The following is a 20,892-nucleotide window of genomic DNA, read 5'->3' as shown; positions in this document are numbered from 1 at the left end:
TTGATGGAAAATTTATCAGGTTTCAGGTCCTCAATCGCAGGGTACATGCATGGGATATTTGTCTGCCTGGGGGCGCAGTGTCGCTACAGGACGTCTATGCGTTCCTTCAAAAGCACCCCGACATACAAAGAGATTGGGTAGGCGGCGGCCCGAATAGAGGCTACTATATCAACAAAGAAGGCGCCCGCCAGCTGTACGACCATTTTCAATTGTCTAGTAGCCTGCATGAGCATCTGTTTCGGGAGTTTGATATTCGTTACGGGCGGAGTGCCCCTGGGGATATTCTTGATTGTGCAGATTGAAATAGAACAGAAGTCTAGTGTATGCGCCTAACTGTCTGTCCTGTCATACCCAATATGTCACATCAGTCTCAAAAGACTTACACCTATTCTTCCCAAGTCTGCCTGTGTTTCAGTTTCATCATACTACTTCCGAGGTTATATGCCATTCATTGCGAGCTTGAACATCTTCTTCTGGCCGGATGGATTATTGGGGTTTTCGATGTTGATCTCAATCATAACCGATGCTTGGACCATTCCGTCATTCGAGACCGTCCCGACCAATGCCATCGGATCGTGCGCGCCTGTTACCTTCCTCTCCGATAGAAAGTTATCAAGCATATCAATATACGTTCGCATGATATTCTCTAGGGAATTACTATTTTGGGTTGAGTTACGAGAGCTGATATACTGAGTGCTTTTAGTCTCTGGTTCCCAGGGCAAACCAATTTCCCCTGGGAGTTGAACGGGGAATTAGCCATCGGTGTATCTCCATTGAAATCAACCATTGCCAATATCTCTCCTGATACTTCCCGCATGCGTCGCCATTCGGCTGCTATTCCAAGTTCATCTCAACTGTATGATATCCCTCCACAGACTGCTCAAAGTATGTGGACCACCCTATCTGTTGGTGTAGATAACCTTGTCTTCCGTTTGGCGCGGTAAATCGTCTCCGAGTCAATGTTTCTGCACTTATACCTCCAGTTCAGTTCAGCGCGGAAGTCCGGGAACTCGCCCTTTCCCCGTTGGAGTGCAGGCGGGCTGGATGTCTACGTTTTCCCAGCAGACTTGGTTGCCCCTACTGTCCAGTGCATCAGGTTGCTATCCCGCCACAACCGCGTTTGGCACAACGCTTAGGAGCTGCGTCCTAACTAAGTGGTGTGGGCTACCAGCCTTTCTTTTCCACGTCCAATGAAGCAGACCTGGTTCCTGCCGAGAAACTCGAGTGTCTCCTACTTCGTTTCTCATGTCATCTCATTCGTCGCGGAACCGCGGAAGCGCCGATGGCCTGCTTCTCACAACGCTAGGGCGGAAGATCAAGCCTAAAGTCTTGGCACAAAGCCGTTAATTCCAGCCACTGAACTGCCTTTCGCATGGCGCTCTTGGCTCAAGCATGGCTATCCAAACGGCCCCATTCAACGCCGATATTCTGATTGGTTAACGAACGGCAGGGCGCCTGTTCTGACAAGGAGCTTGTCGGGGTGAAGCAAGGCCCACTCACCTCTTCCATCACACGGTAAGCGCTCTTACAGCCTTGCGGGTCATCCGATTGGATAGCAATGGCTGAAGGGGATCGAACTTACTCCTGTATAGATCACATTGCATTTGACTATTTGATGCATCCACTAGCCGAAGGGCTTAGCCACACCCTTGGTTGTGTCATGCGTGCATGAATCAGGGGTGGACGCTGCCAATCTAAAGTAATCCAGGATGGTTGACATAGGCAAATCACTCGTGGATTTTAATGGTTTCCAGTCATCCGTGTTAACAGGCTATCACATTCTAGGCTAGGTGGCTACCAGTCTGACAGGGGGTCCATAAATAGACGTGAAATATGATAGCATCTGCCAAGTCCACGTTCCGTTTTAGTGTGTACAATGCGGTCGTCTCTTGTCTTCACGGCGCCTAGCCCACATTGATGTAACTGTTGGTCGAGATTACACAGCACCAACAAACCACTCAAGTAATCAGCAGGCTAGGACAAACAACCATTTTGCAGCGGAGTCTTGGTTACGCCGTACTTGAGCGTATCAAATAATTGAATGGTTCCTCTGGCACCAGTTCAATCCTAGCCTTGACTGCAAATCAGCCTCAAACCCGGACGAACAGGAGCTCCCACCTAATCCGTTCCTCATCCATGGAACCCTCCACACATCCATGCGTCCGGGGAAACGTTCGCCTAGGAAACCCTTATCTACCTGTCTGTCTAGACCAGATAAATTGCTCTCCAGAGGAAACAAAAGTCTAGGCACAGTTGACGTTAGTCGCTACATAAGAAGTCAATCCACACCGTCACCGAGTGCCTGCAAGTATCAACGTACAAGTTACTAAGCGCTTAACAGTTACACATCCATAGCTTCCGCTGGCAATAGGTTTTGTACTTTCTTCATTTCCAGGGTCTCTTAATCTGCTATTCATCCAAAAGGGACGACTTTGGAATGTCCGCGATGGCTGTCCAAAAGGGTGTCCACCACGAGTGTCTAGGCTAGGTTACAAACCGTCTTAAATGTTGGACTTGGAAAAGATAGCCCTGCAATCGCGATCCTGGTAGATTAAATACTTTCGGACCTGGAGGGTTCTTCATATACAATGCAGGTATTGTTAGCTAGACGTGGCATCTGAAGCAGTCAAAGGCAAGCTGCAGTAACGGGAGGCTGGAACCGGATTGCGCCTGAGATTTCCGGTAGGCCGTAGCATTGCAGTGGTAACTAGACGGCAGCAAGGGAATTGCGTTCTCAGCTCGTACTTAGGCCGTTCTGCGGAGAGATAAGACCAGTATACCGGGAACCGACGCGATCTTAAAGCCTGGACGGAAATGTCCATGGGTCGATGGTCGGACAGGTCCTCTTCAATCATGCCGGCCTCGTCGTCATAAAGATGTTACGACGGTGGCAATCTTCGAGCTGATTGTCTGACTTCTCCGGTCTAAACCCCGTGGAGTAGGTAGTCGAACTATGACAGGGTTTTTCCTGCGACCGGATTCAGACCAAGTGTTGTAATGTGATTCTATCGGCATGCTTCGGTGGACCTATGGCTCCCGCGGACTCGTGAACGCATGCGTCTGGCTATTGCTACCTGTCGCCTTAGGATCAGGTATCTTAGAATCAGTCTTTGGTGTCTTAGGTTGAGATTCGCGTGTGATAGACACAGGCTTGAGCTCTTGAATGCAGTTTATTTGGAGTTGTTGCAAAGAAGGGGTTAAGCAGGGCCCCTATCCAAGACAGGCATTAGTTAAGCCTTCTAAAGAGGCGCTTTTAGGACTTTAGCAGCCTCTAGTATGGTGAATGTGTAGCCTGTTATCTTTAGCGCTAATTAGACGCACCTTAAGTCTCTGTTAGCGTAGACTAGAGTTTGATTTCTTGTTAGGGAGCAAGATTTGCGAGCGTTTGATAGGATTAGAGGGGGTCTGCGTTGCTAATTAGCGTACTCTTTCCTAAAACTTAACAAATTTATCTTCGTTTAAGCTAAGGATGTCCTCTAGCTTCTCTACAATATTATCTAGGCGGCTAAGGAATATTTTGTTATTGCTACTGTCATCTTCTAAAGGATAGTCTGCAGTTCTAAGTTAAACATTGTAGAAGGCAGCAAGATATGCTAACATTGGCTGGTGTTAATTTGTTTAAGGGTCCCTTAAGGAATAAAACTTGTTTGCGTTTTAGGGAAATCGTGTAAGTTTAGGTTCAAGGATGCCTTATCTAGGACAATACACAACAACAGGGCGGATAGGGAGAGTTAGGTTCTTCAACGCGTTATTCTGCATGTAGGCATGTGATTGACGGATCTTGGCTTTGAGACGCTGGTTCTGAGCTTCGAGGCGCTGGGTCTGGTCTTCGAGGCGCTGGGCCTGATCTTCAAGGCGCTGGGCCTGGTCTTCGAGGCGCTGGGCCTGGTCTTCGAGGCGCTGCGTCTGGGCCTTGACGAAACCAATGTCGTTTTTGAGTTCTTGCCGCACAAGGTCAATAGAGCATTAAATAGATGTAAACTTAACTTTCAGCTAGTTGTCCTAGACATTGCGCAAGTCGATATATTTGTTGTGCGAGAGTAGTTAAGAATGCTGCTCGTAAGACCAAGAGAGAGGAGAAGGTAATGTCATAACGACGGTAGTAGTGGAAACAACCATGTAGTAATTGGGGATTCTCGGTCTTCAGGAAATGACAAAGTTGATCGCTGAGGGTCTAGCCAACCGGCTGGGGGAGGGGAGGTGTCAGACCTGGACATTGCATATCCGAGTCATGCATTCAACCCATGCTCGATTCCCTATTGCAATAAGGGATATAGGCATTATGGCCTTGAAACCTTGTTCTGTTTATTGTTTAAGGTTAGAAAGACGTGTCAACAACAACAACATCACCTCACTCGCTTAGTAGGAATAGACCAATATGTACATTATTGCTGGCTGCCAAGCTGTCGCCTAACAGTTATGAGCCCAGTTGATTTCTGGCAATTGGCTCTTAATCGCCGAATCCAAGTCGATTGAGACCATTGCAACCCCTGGCACTTGAAATGGCCAGAAGGCAGCCAACAAGATCTGCTCTCGCGATACGAAGATCACCAGCTATCAGCTGAATAAGAAAGTCCTCCAAAGACGAGGTACACATCTCAAAGTCCACAGACGTGGCAAACAATTCGAAGTCCTCCACAGACGAGGCAATCAACTCGAAACTCAACACAATTCTCAAGCTTCAACATCTCCTAACACAGGAGGAACTCAGCAGATCCATCACTATGGACTCTTCTAACTCAACTCAGAGGCTCCGAAGCGACGCCGACTGGGTAAAATGGCTAAACAACCTTAAAATGGTGTCCAACTTCCACGAAGTCTGGCAGTACATCGATCCAAACCAAAATGCAAAGAATTCAGAGCCTCAACCAGAGCCGCTCCCGGCTGTAGGCTCAGCAGACTTCTCCGACACAATGCGTCTTATAGATTTCAACTACAGAAACTCCATGAGGAAGTACGAAGCTAGAAAATCGGGAATCATCAAAGTTGCTGAATGGGTGACTTCCACGGTTGATCAAGTTTATCTTGGTCAAGTCACAGGCCAACCAACAGTGAGGGACATGGTCAAGGCCCTGAAGGCTCAACTGGAGCCAGACAGCTTCGCCAGACAGCAGCAGGTTCTACAGAGATACAATGCTCACAAGCGGTCAATCAAACGAACCAGGCTAACCGAATGGCTTATCATATATCAAGAGATTATGGAGGAAGCAATTTCGGCAAAAGTCCCTCAACTCATCGACCCAACAACTCAAGTCTCTGACTTTCTCAACACCATCAAGGAGATCGCCCCAGACTACTATACTGGTGCCTCATACGACTTCTCGCGCCAGACGAAACAGGAAACAAAAGAGGGCGAGACTTGCCCTGGGGTTAAGCAAGCGCAGAGCTTCAGGCAATGGGTACGGACGTTCTACCCGACATGGCTTACAGCCAATGATGCAGCGAAATCCACTATTTCCAGCAGCTTTGCTACATGGCAAGGGGAAGATGAGAATGGAAAAAAGGAGAGACCCATCCCACTTTGCCCAGCATGTCCTGGGAAAAGACACTTCGTCAAAGACTGCTTCCACTGCAACCCAACCATAAGACCATCATGGTACAATCCAATGTCGCCTCAAAACAAAGAAGCAATTACTAGAGGTCAAAAATGGCTTGATAGCAATCACAGAGTCAAGGAGACGATCCAGAAGCTTATAGACTCTAAGCCATCAACCTCATCAGGCACCTCATCAGCAAGTTGGCGACAGCGAGAAGCCAAACCAGATGAAGCTAAGAAGCAAGCCACATCATACTGGGGCCAAGGGGCCAGTAGCGACACAGAGGGCTCTTCTTCATCTTTCTTCACTCTGGACACTGCTCCGGATGCAAGCCTATTTACAGGTTTTGCTTTACGAAATACGGTTATCGTGGACTCAGGGACTGGGTTCCACATCTGCAATGACTTATCCCGGATGAGGGATGTAGACTTCTCAGTCTCAAAGGATATACTCACTGGAGGGGGCACTATCACTGCCACAGGCAAAGGTGATATGGTAGTCAAGCCTAACATGGGCAAACGACATAAAACCATGATCATCAGATCTGTATGGTATGCTTCCGACTATCCAGTCTCACTTGTGGCTACAGAACCGCTCAAACGAAAGCAAGTGTACTTCAACACTCGATACCCAGGTCTCGAGGATTCGACAGGCAAGGTACTGTACGAAACTCCCCATAGACATGGGCAATATCTATTGGAATACCACCCACCTGAGGGGGTGGAGGCAGCTCCGCCATCGACGTCAAGTACAGCATACACTTCAGACGCGCTTACAACGACTTCAAAAGCTACTTCTCAGACCCAAAAGGCAGTGCAATTCGATGTATCTGCAGTAGGCTTTCAGAAAACAACTGAGCCTAGATCTGCGTCCAAGGCAGAGGCTTGGCTATGGCATGAACGACTCGGCCATCCAAGTGCTGAAGGACTTGAGCAATTAGTGAAAAACTCTCTTGGGATCCAACTGGCTGGCATTGCCAAGGATGAGTGCGCAGCCTGTTCAACTGGAAAGGCAGTTCGACATGTCTCTCGAAGATCTCCAGATCACTGGCCCACAGCTCCAGGCGATTATATCGTTATCGACTTCTTCACTATAAGCAAGGCTTACAACAACGAAAAGGTTGTCCTGATCATTGGAGACAGGTGGTCTGATTTCACATGGGTTAGAACACTCAGGTCACGAAAAGAAGGACTGTTGGCCATTGAACACATGATCGCCTTCCTCGAAAGACAGTATCACATCAAGGTCTCCATTGTGAGACTTGACTGGGAAACAGCACTACGCAACGCATTCGACCTTTGGGCAGCCACAGAGGGTTACCTTGTACAGCGATCAGCAGACTACACAGGAGCTCAGAATCCAGCAGAGAGAGTTGGGGGGATCATCTTCAAGATCACGAGGACCCTCAGATTCCAATCACGATTCCCCGAGTCTCTAGCTCCTGAGCTAGTCCGGGCTGCGGTTTATTTTGCCAATCGATTAGGCCGCAAACGACACAACTGGAAGACTCCAGAAGGCCTGATGAATGCTTGGCTGAACTCACAATCCTGGGCAACCCATCAACGCCCAGAGCTACCTCAAATGGCTCATCTGAAGAGATACGGTTGCAGAGCATACCCTCTTACTCAAACATACAAAAGCGGTCAGGAAAAGTCTAACAAAACGGAGCCTAGAGCCCATATAGGCTACCTATGTGGTTACGACAGCACAAACATCTACCGCATCTGGATTCCATCTCTAAATAGAGTTCTGAGAACCAGAGACGTCACATTCAATGAGGGGGTGATGTACGACCCCAATGCCGAGGATACAAGTCTACTACATCGTCAGGAACTTGAGATCGAGTTTACACGCCTCGATATCCCATTCCCAGATCCCATCCAAGAAGAAATTCCTATGGACTCAGCGCTGTGGGATGGACAGGAATCCAGCTCTCTTCATCTGCAAAAAGACAAACCTGCAGGCCGAGAACCAAATCAAATGACTCCATCTCGTTCTTCTCCAGCAGAAACCCAGCCTCAACAGCAATCTGTCTCACCTGAGGGGGTGGAAACAGGGGATGAGGTTACAAATCAGGACCAAGGGTTCCAAGAAGACGACATATCATCAGAAGAAAACCGGATGACTCCAGTCTCAACACCTGAGGAAGAGACACACGAAACAATTTTGGTGACTGAACCAGAACCCGCTCAACAACCCCAATCTCATGGCAGGCCAAGGGGCAGTAGGAACAATAATATCTACAACCGTCAAATCCCAATTGGCCAACTCAATCAACAACCAGACAATGCTACAAGATCATCTAGAAGGTTGAGAGGAGCCAATTCAACATCCAACTTCCTACAATCTACGGACACAGTCAAAGAGAAAGCTCAGACAGACAGCTCCGCAGATGGGCTAGGAAAGATTCATCGAAACGATCTACCTGCCTTACCAACCAATTATGCAGAGGCTAAAACCCACAAATACTGGCTTAAGTGGCTTGCAGCTATGAACGCTGAGTACCAGACAGTCTGGAAGAAGGGCACATTTGAAGCGATACGACTGTCTGACGTAGACCAATCTGTCAACAAAATCTTGCCGCTCAAATGGGTGTTTACATACAAATTTGACAAGCACAGACACCTGCAGAAGTTCAAGGCAAGAATCTGTGTCAGAGGCGATTTGCAACTGCCAAACGGACTCGACACTTACGCCTCAACTCTTGCTGGAAGGTCATTCCGCAGTCTGATGGCAATCGTCGCCAGATTCAACCTGGATACAATACAGCTAGACGCTGTAAATGCTTTTACTAACGCCCGACTCGACGAATTGATCTACGTGTGGTTCCCACCGGGATTCAACAAGTCCGGATTCTGCCTACAACTTCATAAGGCTTTGTATGGTCTCAGGAGAAGCCCTCTCCTATGGCAGAAGAGTCTCACTAGAACTCTTGAGTCTATGGGTCTCAAGCGACTTCAAGAAGACGATTGTATCTTCATTGGCAAGAACGTCGCTGTCTTTGTCTTTGTGGATGACATTGCTGTTATTCACCGCCAGAAACATAAGTCGGAAGCCCAACATATCGTCGACGGACTGAAAGAGACATACGAAATGAAGGAATTGGGAGAGTTATCCATTTTCCTGGGAGTACGGATCATCCGTGATCGCAATCAAAGGAAGCTTTGGCTTTGCTTGGACAACTACATCACCAAGATATGCGACGAATTCAAGATCGAAAAGTCGAAGAAAGGAGTGGAAACTCCGATGGCATCAGACAACCTTATGCCTAACGAAGGGCAAGCAACAGCTGAAGAGATCCACCTGTACCAACGAAAGGATGGCTCCCTGAACTACGCAGCTATCATGGGCAGACCAGACATTGCTCGGACCTGCTCAAGACTTGCAGAGTTTATGACAAACCCGTCACTAGCCCACCACAAAGCGGCTGATCAGTGTCTTCAATACCTCTACTCAACTCGATATCTTGCGATTGAGTTCAACTGCGAAGACAACGGGATATTATACTGCGCATCAGATGCCTCTTTTGCAGACGATTCGGTCACCCGCAAAAGCACTCAAGGATACGTCACGATGCTCTTTGGAGGCCCGATTGCTTGGAAGTCTTCAAAGCAACGAAGGGTTGTCACCTCCAGCACTGAGGCTGAATTGGTAGCTCTCACACAAGCAACCAAAGAATACCTTGCAACCATACGACTGGTGGAGGAGTTACAGCTTAAGCTTGATGACGATTACATCATGTGGTGTGATAACCAGCAGACTCTGAGGCTATTGACCGCTGAGAGGCCTCAAGCAACAAGCAAACTTCGGCACATCAACATCAACAATCTGTGGCTTCGCCAGGAGCTTCAGAAGGGTGTTTTGAAGTACAATTGGGTCAAAACCAACGCCATGGTCGCGGATGGAACAACAAAGGCCATGCCAGGCCAAAAGCACGCTCTTTTCCTTGCGCAGCTTGGTATGACCAACGTTGAAGAGCAAATCACCTCGCTGGCGAGGAACTAGACATGAAAAAGGACTCATCTCACAACAGATGGCCACTTCACGCACAGAGCCTTCAACAGTCTCTATCTGATAAGGAGAATATTTGGGATTGTTGGAGTACTGTTTAACTGCTTCAATTGCAGAGGCTCATCTTACAACAAAATGACCCTCTGAGGGGGTGTGTCAGACCTGGACATTGCATATCCGAGTCATGCATTCAACCCATGCTCGATTCCCTATTGCAATAAGGGATATAGGCATTATGGCCTTGAAACCTTGTTCTGTTTATTGTTTAAGGTTAGAAAGACGTGTCAACAACAACAACATCACCTCACTCGCTTAGTAGGAATAGACCAATATGTACATTATTGCTGGCTGCCAAGCTGTCGCCTAACAGGAGGCCAGTACTTATGCGGCTCATTAATCAATAACTGGCGGGGCAAACTTAGACATTGATTGGCTCGTAGTCACAGACCAAGCGCACTGTCTCTATGAGTCAGCGAAAGGGTACTGGCCAGCCACGTGACTCAATTTGGTCTGTGACCGACGCGCTGGCTAACGTGAGGGATACTGCGTTCTTCGTGAACACCGCCTGGGGCGCGCCGGCACACCTGCTGCGCCGTGCTATTGCCTCCTGCGTATTGCCCATTCAGTACTATGCATCAGAGGCATGGTGGCCGGGCAGGAATCGGATCAAGAACGGACACATCGCCTCGAACGGGGTCAACGGTCTACTCAACCAACTTGATATTACGCAGGCCAAGGCTATTCGAGCCGCACTTCCTGTGTATAGAACGACGCCTGTACCGATCCTACAGCGTGAAGCTGCCCTGCCCCCAGCAGAGGTGATGCTAGATGCGAAGCTCCATAAAGCCTCCGTAAGGATCCATCGCCTTGACGATCGACACCCCCTCCGAACGAGGCTCGGAGACAGGCCCGGACCGGACTCAAGACTACGGCGAATGGCAAGCCTTATCGAGAGACATGCCGAATACATCGACCCGCTAGAGCTACCGCCTTGGGAGCGCTCAGCCGACTGGCACACAGCCCTGAGCATGGTCGGCTATGAACCAAGGAAGACCAAGGATGAACTGGCCACCGCCTTTACAGACAGATTGGGAGCATTCTCAAAGCGGGACATTGTTGTCTATACTGACGGTTCCCAAATGGTGGACGGTAGCAGAACCGCCGCTGGAGCAGGCTGGGTCGGGTACCAGGCCACACGGCAGATCTTCCGAGGATCAGAGCCGCTCGGCCACCAGACGGAGGTCTTTGACGCAGAAGCGCAAGCCGCTTTTCGGGGCCTACTGGAAGCCATGAGGTCTCCCACGGCGCGGATGGCAGACAATGTTCACATCTGCCTTGATAACCTCGCAGGCGCAGCCAGACTCGTCACCCGGAGCCCAGGAAGCAGCCAGGCTAGGTTTAGGGCCTTTAGTGAGCTCTCCGCCTCTTGGGCACAGAGAGGACGGACGAGCTGGACGATGCCTGGCAAGGTATACATTTGGTGGTGCCCTGGACACACGGGAATAGCAGGAAACGAGGAAGCAGACGCTCTTGCCAAGGAGGCCTGCAGACAAATTCCAGAATCACAGCCACAGCCTACATTGGCGCACTTGAAGCGGGAGTCCAGAGCAGCCGATCTCCAGGCTTTCGCCAGGAGATGGCCGTCAATCTGCCCTCGGCAGTATGCCGACCTTGGGATAAGTCCTCATCCCAAGCCCCCCGAACTTCGCCTTCCTCGGCATTTGCTAGGAAGGCTATATGCGGCAAGATCGCATCATGGAGACTTTGCAGCGTACCACGAGAGATTTGCCCACCAAGACGCACTGCTTCACTGCAGTTGCGGAAGACGCAAAACCCCAGTACACTTCTACTTCTGCAAGCGTGGCCGTAAGGCCACCCCGCGGCATCTCCGCCAACGTATGGCGAAGGCAAGCATAGATTTTCTGCTAGGTACTACGCAGGGAGCTTCTCTTCTGTGCGAATGGATGGACGCGACCAATTTCTTCTCCGAAATCTGCCCGAGTCATTGAACAGGAACGTTAGGTGAAGACGGCAGCCTGTAAAATAGTTTAGATTAGGATAGACCATGTCGGCATCGCCCGGCACGTCCCTTTTTACTCTGGACGTTAAATACATCATCATCATCATCAGCGTTCTTCGTGGGAGATGTGATAACACAAGCAGCAGCACTGCTGGTGCTCACCTATATCCCCAATCACCTAAAAGCAGGACTTGGCTGCAGAAGCAGGGAACATTGGCCTAGCTGCATTTGAGGCAGGCCATAAAGTCGCCCTTGAAGCGCGATAGAAACATTGTTGCAGCAGGGTAGCACAAATTTTGCTTTGTATCTGCAATTGTTTGTGCAACAGATGCGCAGTAAGAGCTAAGTGATTTTCACTTCAATAGTCTCTAAAAGCACAAATCACGAACATGTTGAGATCATAAAAGGACATAATTGAAGCCTGCCTGTGCCAATCGACGCCGCCCATAAATACGGCGTCGCGCCCGTCTCGACATCGACGCTTTGTACCATCTACTTTTCCTCCCAGCGCTTTCACAAAAAACTCATTGCTTGGATTCCCTGATTTTCCTGAGTCGTACCCTTGTCCGAGGGCGGTGTGACTCTGTCTCTTACGCTGCTGCCTTGGTCAGTCGCACCATGATCACGCCTCCAGCTCTCCCCGTCATGCGCTGCTGGAGCCAACTTTCTGCTGGGGAACTGCGCGATGATATCTTGGTGCCTCGGAAGTATCTCATCCAATGGCTTAGGTTCGCTGCCAGTAACAACCTGACCCCTTGTTCACCAGGCGCCAACTTGGTGACGCAAGGGGGCTCGTCAGACAATTTCGCCTTGAGCTCGGAGCCTCGACCGATCTTCATGATTTCACTCTTAGGCTCCATAGTCACATTCAGACCGACTCTCGAGATGTGCGCGCCGATACCTAGAGCCACCTTGCTGTCTCTTTTCTAATTTTCACGGGCATCGGCTGTCTTAATGGCTTTGGTGCATTGAGGCCGTTGCGGACTCCAACCTCAACTGTGTCGAACGTCTCAGTAGATTAGGTGTGCAGCCTACATTCCGCTAATCGAATAGATCACACCGTTTTATAGCTTTCAGACAAGCGCCACAGCTTCTTTGACATTGACTTTTAGAGCCGGCTTATGTTCTGTATACCTAACCTCATATTAAGCCTTGCCAGAAAGTAGTCCCCAGGTCGTCTGGTGTGCACGGGCCACAGTCCGCATCAAGTGCAGACTGTGGCCCGTGCACGACAAGTCTCACTTCGGATGTGCCTCGCAAAGACATTCGTTCTCAATCCAGTCCGTCTTATAACCATAGCAAATGGTGATCTCTGCGCCATCGTAAATCTCTCTCGTTGCCTTGACTGCTGTCACATACCTCCCACTCGCTTTCATCTGTACACAACGCGCGGATGGAGCGCAAGAGTGGTTCAGCAACCGGAAGCAGTTACCTGCTTCAGCGCAACGAATCTGACAGACCACGGGCTCGTAAGGTAGGTCTGGACGAACAAAATCCACCGTCCAGCTGTCGTCGTAGGTACCCCGCGGAACGATGATCCCTGTAATAAAACCGACGAGATCGCCTTTCTGATATGCTACTTCTCCTGGATTGCACGCAACTGCCTGTAGCCCCCGGCCCTTCTCCCCATAGTACTTGATACGAGGTTTGTGTTCGGAACCCTTGTGTATGATGCAGTTGCAACTCTCCTCATCGCAGAAGTCACATTTCGTTTCTTCTGCTCCCAAGACAGCTGTCGGATCGACCGGCCATGGCCACTCCTCTGGCCAACTCGGAGGGCGTGGCCAGTCGTACTTGTCTTGGTCATAGATGTTCTGCGGGGCTAAAGGAAATGGTTGTAGAAGCTCGAGCAACTTTTCTTCCGGGAGCTCTGCGATAGGTTGGGTTTCGGCTTCCCAACAGAACTCGGTGTCGTAGGACGTGCAGTCGAGGGACTGTTGAAAGGCGTTTGCGGCCGAGCAAAGTGATTTGATGTAGAGGTCGTTGAGGAGGTCTTCGAATATGGGCACTTCTGCTTCTTTTAGATCGAGATAGTTTTGTGGGCTTATGCAGAAAGGGTTTTTGCCGTCGAGGACAATAAGGCACAGCAGCCCATTGTATTCCTTGCAGAGACGATTCCATTTGTTTCCCTTGGCGCGGAGTCTTTCAAACGTGTCCCTTGTAAGTTTGGTTTGTTTTAGGAATTCTTTGATGAACTTCGGGTCGGCCCTAGTGCGACCTTGTTTTGAATCTTCGATGTCTTGCGCAAAGTAGGACAACTCCAGTCGAGCGCAGAGGAGCTCAAGATGATACCTCCGTTCGGATTGGCTGATGTTGCTGAGACGTTGCCCAATGCGCGTGAAAACGTCTCTGGAGAAGTTGGTTCGAGTTCTGATGTCTCTTCTGCTGCGAACAAGGGAGCAAAACTGGCTAATGGTCCGCCGACTGTAGATTACAGCGGCCAGTTTGAAGACCTCGATGCTAAGAGACTTTGCCCCAAAAGAAGGAATTTTGCACAGCGGGTCTACTTCCTTGACCTGTTCCGCGGCCTCTTTCAGCTCATGGTTGACCGGTGTCGGGATCGAGTGGTTCTTGGGTCTTTTCTGTGGTCGTAACGCTGCTGTCTTCTTGACCCGTTTCGTCATCGGCCGCAGCTCGTGCTGTCTCTGATTCGGCTGCAACATTGTCCCTTCTACGACGCTGATATCCGGCGACTCTGTTACTGCTGGCTGCTCTGTATCGTTGTCGGTCAGCGGGCAGGAGACAGCTCGAAGTCCTGCGTGATCGTGGTTTAGTGGGAACAGCCCGCATTGCCTACAGACGGCAAGGTTCGCTGGAATAACTGTTTCTCCTGGGAGCAAGAAGTTTATTGCCACAGCGAAGCAGGTAGAGAAGTTCGCAACCAAATGGTACTGGCCCGGGCTTGTGACGACCATGTCCCCCGGTCCAGCGCAGTGGATGGTGAAATCGATTCGCGCCTCCCTGAGAGTCGTAGGACTGATGAATAGCGAAAGGTGACGGACGAACTGCGCGCAACGGTTGGTCCTCCAGTGTCGCTTGACAAACTCTTCGAAGCGAGCGGTATGATAATCCCGGATGAGGATCCATAGCTTCCACCCGAAAACGACTATGTTGGCTGACCGCAGATCCGCATCTTCTCTGTGATTAGCCGTGCCTGATCCTCCCTCGCCAACATGCCAGTATGGAGAGTTTACGCCTTCTATATCTGTGAACTCTGAGAGCTCTGACCCTGGATGAAGCAACAAGTCGAAGTCGGATGTCAGTGGCGGCCCGACGTAATATGGTATCTGCCCTCTTGGAGGAGCATGGGCTAGCCTGTCCAGGTAATTCCAGACCTCTTCATCCGAAGGTTTCGGTGGCGTTATCGAGAATTTCGGAAATCTGAAGTTTGCCGACCTTGACACCCTCAGACGCGAACATCCTGTCATAGTTGGATCAGGAGAGTACTCATTCGCAAGCTGGTCCCGATACTGTGGCGGACAGGTTCTTTCTACTAAGCAATTCCAGTCGACTGGTGCCAGGTCTTTGACCCTAATGAGGCCGTTGAAGTTGCTGTCAGGGACCATTTGTGCGATTTTTGCGACGAGATCTGGTCCCATCTCATCAGTCGTCAAGCTGAACTTCGGTTGGGCTAAAGGCGACGAGGGTTGAATGACAGAGTTCGTACTCGGGGCCGCTTCATGTACTTGTTCCGAACTCTCAGTAGACAATAGGGACGTTGGTTCAATGTCGGACGGAACGCTCGTAAGCAGCATCGACGTCGTTGCGGTCGGGGCGCTTTCCGCTGATGAGCACGGACCGTTTTCTCGCTCTTCGCTCGAAGTGGTAGACTGGGCTTGCTGGCCTAGCGCTTGCACTGCTTGAGTGGGTAATTGCGGTTGACATGGACCAATGTTTTGCTGTTCTTGAGGGGCGGGCAGAAAGCTTGGCTGCAAAAAGACATCTTCAGAAGGGCCGGCCGCTGGAGGTGATCTGTGTACCAGGTCTATGCTCTGGGGAGACGAGCGGGAAACCTCTCTTATGACATCTTGCAGATCGGCCGATATCTGAAGCAGTTTCTTCACCTCATCAGCCCAGCTAGGCGTTAAGGTAGAGCTTTCGGCATGCCGTCGATTTCGAGTTCTCTTTTTTTTGGCGGGGAACAAAACCTGCGATAAGATGTGGGTAACTTGGTTGAGCCTTGTTCCTAGGTCTAATATTCTCGATGCTAGATCCGACATCGCGCCGTTGAAAGATGGCTAGGGCCGTTGCGAAATCGCTTCGAGCTTTGTTGCTTCGCCGGTGTTAGAGACCTGAACAGCGGGAAGCCACAGCTAAATAACAAGTGAGACCCCTGCTCGGTGCATTGTACTTCGCGTCGCAAGGTATCCATCCATACATGCAGCATGTTTTCCGTCGTACCCCTGCAAGTAGCAACCGCGTGATGTTGCCGGTCACCAGCATGGGAATTACGCTAGGCCAATCCTTGCAATGTCCTCAGTACAGAAGTGCTTGGCGCATCTCGACGTACCTGCAACATGTCAAACGGACCAACGGGACGCGAGGGCTTTTCCATCAAGCTCACTCAGCCGTAAATGCTGCCAGTGAACATTACCAACCAATCACAAGGCTTCGCTAAAGCACTCTATGGCGAGCCATTGTTTTGGATGAACAGCTGCCAGCCAATCGCTTATCCCTCGCAAGCAAAACTTCCTAGAAAGTAATACGCAGGTGTGCAGCTCCCTAGGAATAAGCATTTAGCTTTTGCTGCGAGCTGCAGCAATAAGTCTACCGCTTCATGTATCACGGCTTGGTATCCGTCCAGTGATGGTACAACGGTCACTGTTTTCACACGCAGAAAGGTAGTAGGGCATTGGATGCTGTGACGCAAGCCAGCTAGATGAATAGCGACTCGTCTATGTTTCCTAAGCTATCCCAACAGCCTCCTCTCTAACCCACATACACCAATCCATCAGTCTATCCGGTGATCAACCCGTGATTGAACTCCCTTCTGCTCATAAAAGAGCCGTTTCTCACTTCGACGCCCCTCGGTTCTGCTCTCGGTGCCCTTGTTTCTGCCGGTCTGCCGTGTTGATCCGCATGTTATCCGTCCTTGCTTAGCGGTGACCAGTTCCCTAAAATGCATCATAAGGACCCGAATGGTTTCATTGCTCTTATTTGAGGGAAGGATAATTAAATGTTCTCACAAGTGAATAAGTTGAACGTGATAAAGCATAGTGCCCCTTCGTCATCGCCTCGCTCAGTCCCACCTGACTGTTGCAGCTTCGTAGTTGACAATGGAGATTAATATCAGTAATGTTTCATACATCTGGATTCTCGTATGTAGTCTATCATATGTGCGCGATGCCTTAAGATGAAATTGGCCGTTACTTCGTTGCGTCTTTTCAACATCCGAAACGCTTGTGCTAAACGCTCAAGCCTCTTCTCAGCTAGGTCTACCCGCTGCCGTGCCAAGTCAAGTTCCTCTTTAAGTGCTGCATTCTGCTCCTGAACTTGACATGGCAATGCATTTTCACTCTCGGAGTCTGTTCTTTGCTGACGGATTGCCCGGAAAGACAGCCCAACTTCTCGACAGAGTTCCATAAGAGGCCCAGTAGATAGCTTGCTAAGATGCTTCTTAAATAGATGCCTTTTGTTTTCCGAAACATCCCATGTATATAGATCATCTTCGTGAGGTAATAGACGGACTTGTTGGGGGTTAATCTCGAGCCCGAGACCGTCATCTTCAAAAGATAGTTAGGCTCAAGTTCTAAGGGCTTACGGTCAGCTTACTAATATGCTGAGAGAGCGCTTCACGGCACTTGTTTCTCCATTTTGCCCGCTCCAAGTTACTTTGTCGAGACATGATTAAGTAGAAGTGTGTTTTTATAATTAGGATAATAGGTGTTGTGAGCAATCCAGGCTAGAACGCTGTCGCTTAGATAAGAGTTAATAAAGAGAAGGTCACAAATGGAAATGGACTTCACGATTACGCTAGTGCGCCATGGCTAATATATGGCTACCACTAGGCACAGGTGCCTAGGACACATGTCGCTTCCTGGGTTAGGTTAGGAACTGTAGGTGCCACCGTTCCTAGGAACTAGATTTAGGCTTAGGTGGGTGCTTTTACCGTTCCCAGGACACTAACCCCAGAACCAGGGCTTGTTCCCAGGATGCTAGACTTAGGTGGGAGAGTGCGTCAATGCTTTCCTAGGATATTGTGGGTGGGTACTCCTACCGTTCCCAGGAACGAGAATTGGTCTTAGGTGGGTGCTTTTACCGTTCCTAGGAAACCGGGGTGAAGCGGCGTTACTGTTCCCAGGAACAGGGCTTTCGTAGGTGGGGTACTCCTAACGTTCCTAGGAACCACAGGGGCTTCTTCCCCTGTAGGTGCCACCGTTCCCAGGAACCAGATTTAGGCTTAGGTGGGTGTTTTTACCGTTCCCAGGACACTAACCCCAGAACCAGGGCTTGTTCCCAGGATGCTAGCTTTGGTTGGGTAGGCGGCGTTACTGTTCCTAGGAACGGGGCTCTGTTTCCACAACCGGAGTGAGCCGTACAGGGGCTCGTTCCTGGGAACAGGCTGCACTACCCGCCACAGAAGTCTGAGAACAGTACCAGTCCTGAGACCTAGGGAAAGGCCACTGGGGTAGAAAAGCGGCTCAGAACGCTCTACTATCTGGGCTTCCGTTGTCATCACCGCCCTACAACATCTATGGCTAATTGTGTGCAATTTCACACTGGCTGCGCTTGGTTAGGCCCTTGCCGCGACAGAAATGACCAATGCATTGGCATTGTCTATGTTCCAGTGTCTTTCTTGAAGTTTCAGAGAGACCTGTGTCGCGAGCCCGACCCAGCAATCACGTCACATCTGGCGTCCGTTCTCCAACAGGACTATGACCACGACACGTGCCACAACGCAATTGAAGGTTATATCGAACACACAGAAGTTGTTGATGTAACAAAGAAACTTGAAATGTCAGTTGGCAAACTGCAGGAGACAATTTTCAACGGCCAAAGACCTGTGCTTAGGCATCCAATATCCTGCGTTAACGGCCAGCACAGAACCTTGGCCGCAAGAGCCGTTTTTGGGGATGACGCTGTGTGGACGGTGAGGCTTCTTTGCAGGCCGGGTGTCGAGCTCTCCACCGTGCTCCAAGATATCACTACTTCTCAGACCCTTGACATTCGATCGCACCAGACTCGTTACTCGGATGGCGAGGTCTTTCGGAAGATCTGTCAATCATGGAAAGAGGGCAAGATGGGGCAAGCTCGCGAATGGACAGAGCGTCTAGGCAACCAGAAGAAAGTCAACCTTCGGATGATCAGAGAGAACCAACGTATCCACAACTGTCTTGTCGATTTGATACCCTTTCCTGGTCTTCTCCATAGCCTTCCTCTTGGCAGCTTCCACAAGCACCTAGCCCTACACTGCGACGAAGAAATAGTCCTATATCTGCAGCATGTCCGCACCGTCTGGCTGGAATTAACCTGCAATCACCCAGCCATCGTTGATATAGCAACCGTTCAACTTCTCCAAGGGCGAGCCCCCGGGCTCAGTAACAGCGACCGAGTGCTAATCGAAGACGCGTTCCACAATGACGAGATCTTCACCAGAGTTCAGGACCCCCAACTTCGAGCGGAGGTGCGGGATAGCGTGTTTCGTTTTAGGGGCCTTGTTCCGAGTCTCAAGTCCTTCCAGGAGAACATGAAGTATCTCTCTATTGGTGTCTCTATTGTGCTGGACCTCATGTTCGCAGGGTTAGCTCGGGGTAAGATTTGGAAGAACGAAAATCACAGGTGGACGCTCCAACAGGTGCTCCGACGATCTTGGTCCCCGCCTCCACAGAACCCGATGGAAGTGAGCGAGGGTCACTTCCTACAATATACAGGGCTTCTCTCCTTTGAAACCGCCTATATACAAGTGGTTCTGGCGGCCTTGAGAAACTTCCCTCACCTGTCTAACCAATATAGGCCAAGGATTGATCCAGCAGGAGACGAAATTCTGCCAGCAGCCGACCCTGCTAGAATCTCGATGTTTTATGATAGAGCTCACCTCCTTGGCTTTCAAATCCCAGCCAAAACATCTTCAGGGGACTCCTGTTCAGTTAAGCACTTGGAACCTGGCTCACAAGCTCCTAGAGAACTACCGTTGAACTACCGTTGGGGCGTTCCTTACAGCAGTACATTCCGAGAAGCCCAGGACATCATGTTTCTTCCTCGTCTTGCGAATGCAGTTTCGGGGGAAGAGGTGTCGGTCCAAGTCGTCCAGCAGGACCTAATCTCCTCCTTTTTCGGCGTTTTGGGAGAGTGCCGCCAAACTTCCACAGGAACGGTCACCATACCGCATCAGAACACAGCCAGCCAAGACGTGAACATGGACCAGGGCAGCAGCGGACAGGACCCGTCGACCCGCCCGAGGGCATCGACGACTGTAAGCCTCCGCGACGTAGGGGCACAGTATCTCGTAAACTATGTTCAGCTACCCTCGGTCTTGAGTCAGTCGGCCACGGTTCATTCGTCGGTGGACCACTGGCTGGAGAGCTTTCAAAACACCAGTGAAGCAGACCATCAAACATGGTCTCAGTCACGATCTGGGATCGAAACCCCTTCCTACAGTTGGTCGGGCGGACTTGACGACCGAGGAGAGATATTTCATTCACACTCTACCACACGTTCACGCTCACCTACAGGCGCATCGTACCTGGCTATGAGTTCTCCGGTGATCTCAGCTTCTTCTCGCTCTGCTATTAGCGCAAGTGGTATACCAGCACGACGGGCTCTACAATCACTAAATGTGACACCTCACGCAGCGCAAGATACATCTCTTACGTCTCAGCCATCATTAGCATCACGGTCCGCCATAGAATACAACAGAAATTCTCCAACAGACCCAACTCCGGCATCTTTCCCTGAAATACCGCCCGCTCACCTATGGATGAAAGAACAAGCAGGCATTGCGTCACTACCAAGCTCATCGCTTTTCTCCAGATCTGAAATAGGAGAGGGCCAAAAACCTTGGAGTAATGATCCGTCCCAAGCTCAAAACGGCTGGTTCTTTCGTCGTCTGCCACCACTTAAGTCATATTTTCCATCTCTTCAATGGGGTTCTCAAGCCCCTGCAGATAGAGAACCTGTCAGACTAGACACGTCTCACAAGGCAACGAGCCCATACAGCAGCGTCCCACTCACCCCAGAGTCGGGGCACTCTCGGTCGGGGATCGGCACACCTATAGTATATCAGCATGAGCGGCTTCTTACGTCTCAACGAGAGGGAGGAGCTCCGTTAAGGCCTGACAGCAATTACTGGGATATTGTCTAAATTATTTCATAGCATTCTTATTT

The 20,892-nt window shown here is 50.1% G+C and overlaps 3 protein-coding genes across 3 annotated transcripts; 1 reads left to right on the top strand and 2 right to left on the bottom strand.

Annotated features, from left to right (window-relative positions):
- Window positions 1-12,681: 12,681 nt before the first annotated feature.
- Window positions 12,682-15,823, bottom strand: CDEST_14397 (Putative SET domain, JmjC domain, SET domain superfamily protein). The gene has a single exon (XM_062930553.1). The coding sequence runs from the start codon at window positions 15,786-15,788 to the stop codon at window positions 12,807-12,809; it is 2,982 nt and encodes a 993-aa protein (XP_062786604.1). The 5' UTR covers window positions 15,789-15,823; the 3' UTR covers window positions 12,682-12,806.
- A 1,034-nt stretch (window positions 15,824-16,857) lies between these two features.
- Window positions 16,858-17,413, bottom strand: CDEST_14396 (uncharacterized protein; the record flags this gene model as incomplete). The annotated part of the gene is made up of 2 exons (XM_062930552.1): window positions 16,858-17,291; window positions 17,341-17,413. 2 exons carry the CDS (start codon window positions 17,411-17,413, stop codon window positions 16,858-16,860), a joined length of 507 nt encoding a protein of 168 aa, XP_062786603.1.
- An 849-nt stretch (window positions 17,414-18,262) lies between these two features.
- On the top strand, window positions 18,263-20,869 carry CDEST_14395 (uncharacterized protein; the record flags this gene model as incomplete). The annotated part of the gene is made up of 1 exon (XM_062930551.1): window positions 18,263-20,869. One exon carries the CDS (start codon window positions 18,263-18,265, stop codon window positions 20,867-20,869), a length of 2,607 nt encoding a protein of 868 aa, XP_062786602.1.
- Window positions 20,870-20,892: the final 23 nt, after the last annotated feature.

The sequence above is a fragment of the Colletotrichum destructivum genome, chromosome 10 (assembly GCF_034447905.1).
Source record: "Colletotrichum destructivum chromosome 10, complete sequence".
Lineage (NCBI taxonomy): Eukaryota > Fungi > Ascomycota > Sordariomycetes > Glomerellales > Glomerellaceae > Colletotrichum > Colletotrichum destructivum.
This window is presented reverse-complemented; position numbering and strand designations above follow the sequence as displayed.

Coding starts and splice junctions, on each gene's coding strand:
- CDEST_14397 (XM_062930553.1), bottom strand. CDS start 15,788: ATGTCGGATCTAGCATCGAGAATATTAGACCTAGGAACAAGGCTCAAC.